Source organism: the organism of the source record quoted next, unplaced genomic scaffold, assembly GCF_019419815.1.
Source record: "Pyrus x bretschneideri cultivar Hongxiangsu unplaced genomic scaffold, Pyrus_bretschneideri_v1 Contig32, whole genome shotgun sequence".
Lineage (NCBI taxonomy): Eukaryota > Viridiplantae > Streptophyta > Magnoliopsida > Rosales > Rosaceae > Pyrus > Pyrus x bretschneideri.
Genome location: NW_025999635.1, coordinates 4,481,270 through 4,487,867, shown reverse-complemented (window position 1 = coordinate 4,487,867; position 6,598 = coordinate 4,481,270). Strand labels below are relative to the sequence as shown.

At 35.4% G+C, this 6,598-nt stretch overlaps 1 protein-coding gene across 1 annotated transcript; it reads right to left on the bottom strand.

The window, feature by feature from the left end:
- Positions 1 to 439: 439 nt before the first annotated feature.
- Positions 440 to 2,451, bottom strand: GA20OX2 (gibberellin 20 oxidase 2). The gene is made up of 3 exons (XM_009372977.3): positions 1,674 to 2,451; positions 1,265 to 1,586; positions 440 to 1,039 (listed from the first exon to the last, which is right to left on the bottom strand). The coding sequence occupies exons 1-3, from the start codon at positions 2,222 to 2,224 to the stop codon at positions 767 to 769; spliced, it is 1,146 nt and encodes a 381-aa protein (XP_009371252.3). The 5' UTR covers positions 2,225 to 2,451; the 3' UTR covers positions 440 to 766.
- Positions 2,452 to 6,598: the final 4,147 nt, after the last annotated feature.

Here is a 6,598-nt window from a genome sequence, read left to right as displayed (position 1 = left end):
TCTAGGGTTTTAACCCAACCCCACGGAGGTCGAAAGAGCTTTCAATTTAAACTAAATGTATTGATCAGTGGCGACCACAGACGATGGATCGATTTAGGACCATTGATTTATTGATATAAGCTTATGATGGACAGCCATGATCAAATCACGTATTGTTTGTAAAAGAGAAGCACTTATGCTTGTAAGCAAAAAATACTTTAAAAAAAAAAAAAAAAAAACTTTGATTAGAACAAATTTGAAAGCGTTTGCATAAGCAAACTTTTAAATTTTTCTGTTTAATTTGATTTAGAGTTACTAACTAACTGTGTTAAACATGTTTTAGCCATTCTGACGAAAAAACGTGTCCTTAAACTGCTAATTAATTTAAGGTTGGTAACCGATTATGATTAAACTAAGTTGGTAATTACTAAATATACATGCAGTTCTCGAGAGAAAAAGGAAAGGTAAAGGTACATATAAACCTTTCTACATTAAAAATATAAAAGGAAAAAGTACAAAAAAAAACTAGCCGCTCGTAGTTTATTGGTTCCCTTGTGTCACTTTTTTTGTCTTGCTTTTTGTTCTTCACTAAGAAAACTAGCTAGCTAATTACAAGACTTCCCCCGGAAACGGTAGAAAAAAAAAAAAGAAAAAAGAAAAAAAACTGGCTTTTCCTCTAACTTTGCCTTTGTCCTAGTTCTTAATTTTCCAAAGTGTTTCAACTCTCAGCAAAACTCTCAGGCCTACCACCACTGCTCATCTCCTTCAATGATGTCATTTTCTCTCCTCACAGTTTCTGGTTGGTTTTCTGTTGAACCCAGTTTGAGAAGGCTTGCAGGGTTTTCACGTCGGCTCTGTAATGCTTCATTGTGAACTCCAGCAGCATCGACCATGTGAAATCCGGGTATTTTCTCGGACTCAAAGTATCTACCAACCCGCTCGGCGGCTTCACGACTTTATCGTCTCTCGGGCACAAGAAGAATGCAAGAGACTTCCTTGGTGTTTCACTGTTCACCACTGCCCTGTGCAGCCCGCTCTTGTACTTCCCGTTTGAAAGAGCCTATAAATTAAGCAAAAAAAACAACAAATTAATCCCATAACAAATACAATTAAAAAAAAAAAAAAGAAAAGATTTTTGCACTCTTATTCTCTCATACGAAGTTCTGTTTACTTTTGACGTTTGAAATGAATAAATTAAAAGAGAACAAAGAGCCATAAATAAACAGTTGTGTGCGTGTGCGGAAATTAGTTCCCTAAGACAAACTAATTCGAATGTTTTGCTTACCATGAAGGTGTCACCAATGTTGACTACAAAGGCATTTAAATTAGGGCTAATGGAGTGCCATTGATCATCAACGAAGACTTCAAGGCCTCCAACTTGGTCTTGGTGAAGAATGGTCAAAGAAGTTGGGTCACAATGAGGGCCAGTGCCTAAAGTCTGCTCAGGTTTCTGACACGGTGGGTAGTAATTAAGCCTCATTATCGAATCATTGTCATCGAAAAACTCCTTGAAGTAAGCTCTGTCGACTCCAAGGCTCAGTCCCAGAAGTTCCATGATCCCAATAGAAAGTGTGCTCATCGCCTCACTATAATCTTGGTAAACCCTCCTAAACACAAGAAAAATAACACAAATGGTAAGAATTAATTTAGGAAACGATTCAATTACGGCAAAATTTGAGTAACATTGCGCATACCCGAATTCCTTGAATTCTTCTCCCATTTTGTTGCAAAAATAATCTTGGATAATATTGGTTGAGCCTTTTTTGGCGGAGTAGCTGAAAGAGAGGGTCTCTTTCCACGGGAGTTTTGAGGAGAATCTGCCAGTGAAGCTGCTGGCATAGCCACAGCTCTCCCCTGCTTTCCTTTGAGCTCTCTGTTTTTCGGAGAGTGGCATTCCAAAAAAGTCATCCATGCAGCGGTGAGCGTCCGCGATGAGCTTGTCGTCGACGCCATGATTCACGATGAGGAAAAATCCATGCTTCTGGCATGCCTCTCCTACAAGTTTCGAGGCTTTCACAGCAGCTTCTTTGTCGCCCGAGAGAAAGCCTCCCAAGTCTATGAGTGGGACTCGGAGCTCGGGAGTATTTTTGCAAGGCTTTTCGTCATCGGGCCATATGAACTGACTCGGAATTTCAGTTTGGTACCTTAAAACTGAGGCATCAAAAACCAATGGTTTCTGGTCATCCTCTTTGTGCTGCTGGGTTTTCTGCGTTTGTGGGGAGGGAGGTTGTGCCATGGTTTGCATGCTGCTGGGTTTGATCACGCACTCAACAGCCGTTTTTGCATGAACAGAAAATGTATGTGAGTTGGGGGAGGAGGGTTTGGGAATCTGATTGAAATACAGAGGAGAGGAAGGGAGTGAAATAATAAAGTTTGAGAGGTGTGATGAGAGAAATGCCAAGGCCGTTCTTATTGGGTGAACGAGTGAACAAAAATTGGAATCTTATAGCTAGCTCTCCCTCCTCCTTCACATTATATTTGTTTGCAGAAAAGGGCTTTTATATAGGGAAATTGCAATGGGCGGGGCCTGTAGATGGGCAAAATTGGGAGAGTAATTGTCTGTATGGTTGTTGCCAAAAAGCGTTTCCCAATGGCATTTTGGCACTTCCTTCTGTGGAGGAAAATGCTAATGTCACCCACTAAAATCGTCGAAAGGGTTCAAGTGCCACTACTAGACCAGCAAATAATGGTACTCCTGTACTATTTTCTATGGGAAATAATAATTTTGGAAATGATTTCTGTGTGTGTATATATAGTATATCACGTTACCAATGTTGTATAAATTATATAATTGGACCAACCATTTTCAGTGCCTTGAGAGATAAGAGAGCCACCATTCTCTTTCTACGAAATGCTTGAATTAGCGATTAATGACTTTGTGAAAATTTGTTTAGGCTAGTGATTAGAGAGAGTGGGCTGATGTGTAGGTACAAGTAGGCTAGATGAGGCTTCGAAACCTTCTAATATAACAAAGCAGAAAAAAAGGGTTAAAAAGAATTAAATTAGGGAAAGCCTTTCATCTAAAACATATATTTAATTAATTTACCACATTTCCTCAGTCATTTAATTTTCTCTAGATGAAAATATATAAATTTTACGTTCATTTACTTAAATAATTGAAACATATCACATAAAGAGAGCAATACGAAGTAGTTGAAGGTAGAGTTCTTTTGACACAAAAGCTTAAGATCACGAGGAATTTATGCAGTTTTCAGTGGGGATTGCAAGAGGTTTTGTTGAAGAGAAAACAAAATATGAAAATTGCTAGCTAGGCGCTTGCATGTAACTGTGAGTTGGCAAGCAATGGAAACGGCTAGGGGGTTGCTTGACATCAGGATTAATTTCCAGATAAACTACATGCAAGAGAGAGGAGAGGTAGTGAGAGAATTAGAGGAGATAGTGAGAGAGTGAGAGATAGTGAAGAGAGAGAAGAGAGATTAAGTGAGAGGAGTGAGTGTGAGAGAGAGGGTTGGATTTGGGGAGAGGGAAAGAGAGAGGAGAGGTAAGAGTAGAGAAAGACATTGAGAACAGGGTGGATGAGTTATTTTGGTTTTAAAAGCCGTATCACTTTGCGCGACAAAGGATACAAGTATGTGTAACGAAATATTGGTTGCGCAAAGTCTTAAAAAAAATTTCCCGCGTCCCATTTTTGGTGCCCACCCAAATTTTTAGAGTTTTGTGTGACGAAGTGTTGGTCGTGCAAAGTTTTGCACGACAAAGTGTTGGTCGCTCGAAGTTTTGCGTGACGAAAAATTGTTCGCGCAAAGTCTTAAAAAAATTAAAAAAAAAAATTTCCCGCGACCCATTTTTTGTACCAGCCCAAATTTTTAGAGTTTTGCTCGACGAAAAATTGGTCATGCAAAGTCTTAAAAAAAAAATTTCCCATGTCCTATTTTTGGTGCCCGCCCAAACTTTTAGAGTTTTGCGCGACGAAGTGTTGGTTGCACAAAGTTTTGAGTGACAAAAAATTGGTCGCGCAAAGTCTTAAAAAAATGTTTTAAAAAAAATTCCCGCACCCATTTTTGGCTCCCGTCCAAATTTAAGGATTATGCGCGATGAAATATTAGTTCGTCGCGCAAAATTTATAAAAACAATTTTTATAAATAATAAAAAAAAATTTATTTTACAATTTAAAATATAAATAAATTAAAATAAATAAGGTTTACACGACCAAATGTATATTCGTCGCGCAAAGAAAATAATTTAAAAAAAAATTAGTTTAACAATATCAAATATAAAAATAAATAAAAAATAAGTAAATAACGGTTAGGTGACGAAATATTGATATTCGTTGAGCAAATTTTTTAAAAAATAATAAAAACTTGTGAAAACAACTATATTTTAAAATTTATAATATAAAATAAAATAAAATAAAAATTGGTTTGTACGACGCATGTATACAACTACACTTATATGAATAAACGAAATATCACGCTTTAACGGTTATTTTAACTCCGATTTTGATGATTTTTTTACAACTACACTCCTTAACCCTATATGAATACAATAAATGAATGAATTCGATCTTCAATTTAAAATATTTACACTAATGGATACCACAAAATCTTATGTTGTACTTAATGAAAGTATAAATAAACTTTAGGTGTTAGTGAATCTATCGTTTTGATGGGATACGCATTCTACGAAACTAGTTTCAATGATTCAACCGTCCAACTTGTTTGTATATACTTCAAGATCGCAAACGCCAAAAATCTAAAAAAACAAACATTCAGAGATCAAGTAACGAGACAAAAGTTTTAGACGATTATAAACAAAAAATCACGATTTAACGATTATTTTAACTCCGATTTTGATGATTTTTTACAACTACACTCCTTGACCCTAATGAATACAATGACTGAATTCAATCTTCAATTTAAAATATTTACATTAGTGAATACCACAAAATCTTATGTTATACTTAATGAAAGTATAATAAACTCTTAAGTGTTAGTGAATCTATTGTTTTGATGGGATACGCATTCTACAAAACTAGTTTCAAAGATCCAATTGTCAAACTTGTTTGTATATACTTCAAGATCATATACGCCAAAAATCGCAAAAAATAAACATTCAGAGATCAAGGAATGGGACAAGACTTTTCGACGGTTATAAACGAAAATTCATGATTTAACGGTTATTTCAACTCCAATTTTGATGATTTTTTACGGTTACACTCCTTGACCTTATATGAATATAATGAACTAATTCGATCGTCAATATAAAATATATTTTTCTAACAAAAATCCGATCCGAACTACAATAATATATTTTTCTAACAAACACCCGATTCAAACTACAATAATAAATTTAAAGCTATTGAATAAATATATATACCGTTCAATTTCTTAAGTGTTATACATACAAAATAAAGAACGAAAATAAATTTGTTTAGGCGACGAAATATTTGAATTACGTCGCGCAAAGATTTAAAAAAAGAATATTTTTTTTATTTTTGTAAAGACTTTGCATGACGAAGTTTAAAGTTTCGTACTTTGTGCAACGATGTGTGATGTTGTTTCGTCGTGCAAAATTTTGTAGCATAAAGTGACTTTGCGCCACGTTATGTTTTTCATCACGCAAGACATTGCACGACGAAGTTTAGAGTTTTGTTGTGCCAAGTGACTTTGGGCGACGATGTGTGTTTCGTTGCGCGAGAGTTTTTTTTTACTAGTGGTATTTGGGGATCACCGAATCGAATTAAATTATCGTCATTACAACCATTTTCGTTACATGAAATAATATGTGATTGAATTACATTTCACATATGTTTTAACTTTTTCATATAATAATATGTAATTGAATTGAAATATCGTCACATTAACATTTTCGTTACATGAAAATTTTTCCTCATACCTAGGGGATTTAGATGTCATTAGGATTTTCCAGATGAACGACTTGACAGGGACTATAACTCAGGTACTAGTGCAGAATGACACCCCGCGCCCCAAAAACAAAAAAAAAATTAAAAATTAAAAACCTTCAGGTGCTAGGGTTTTGCATGTCATGGGAATAGCTGGGTAGAATGACCAAAGGGTTGCCCTAACAGTCACCATCTGTACTATGTATGGTCTAATTAATTGCTGACTGATATCACCATTGCTGTCAGCTCACTAAGATGATGATATTGAATGATATGCAACGAATATTTGATAACGAACGTGTAGAACATCGTGTGTTTGTTTTCTTGATAGAGAGATAGGGAGAAGGTGGACCAAGATTTTAACAGTTCATCATTAGTACTGTAGAATATATATTTGGTGTACTTAATTACGTACTTGGGATAGATTTTTAATGGACAACAATAAATTGAACAATGCCTTCCACTTTACAAAATGACTGATGAATAAGCCAAGCATCACAAGAGAAGAGATATATTCTATTGATTCATGAGCATTTCCTTTACAAAATTAGATGTGCACCATGATCGAGAATAATTACATAGCAATAGCTACAACAGGCCAATGCTTGCTCGTTGTACCCAAATAATATGCTGTGGCGTATCATTTAGCAATCAAACGACTATGTAGTATCTAAATAATAATCTCTATAATTTATCTTTGTAACTATCTACACCATGCAAATTTAATATCCTAGAGCAAGAGCCTGGTTCTGTTTT

Excerpts from the sequence above, each read along its gene's own strand:
- GA20OX2 (XM_009372977.3), bottom strand. The coding sequence starts at position 2,224 with ATGCAAACCATGGCACAACCTCCCTCCCCACAAACGCAGAAAACCCAG. Across the intron at positions 1,587-1,673 it reads GAAGAATTCAAGGAATTCGG|GAGGGTTTACCAAGATTATA; the intron begins GTATGCGCAATG and ends TCTTGTGTTTAG. Across the intron at positions 1,040-1,264 it reads ACATTGGTGACACCTTCATG|GCTCTTTCAAACGGGAAGTA; the intron begins GTAAGCAAAACA and ends CTTAATTTATAG.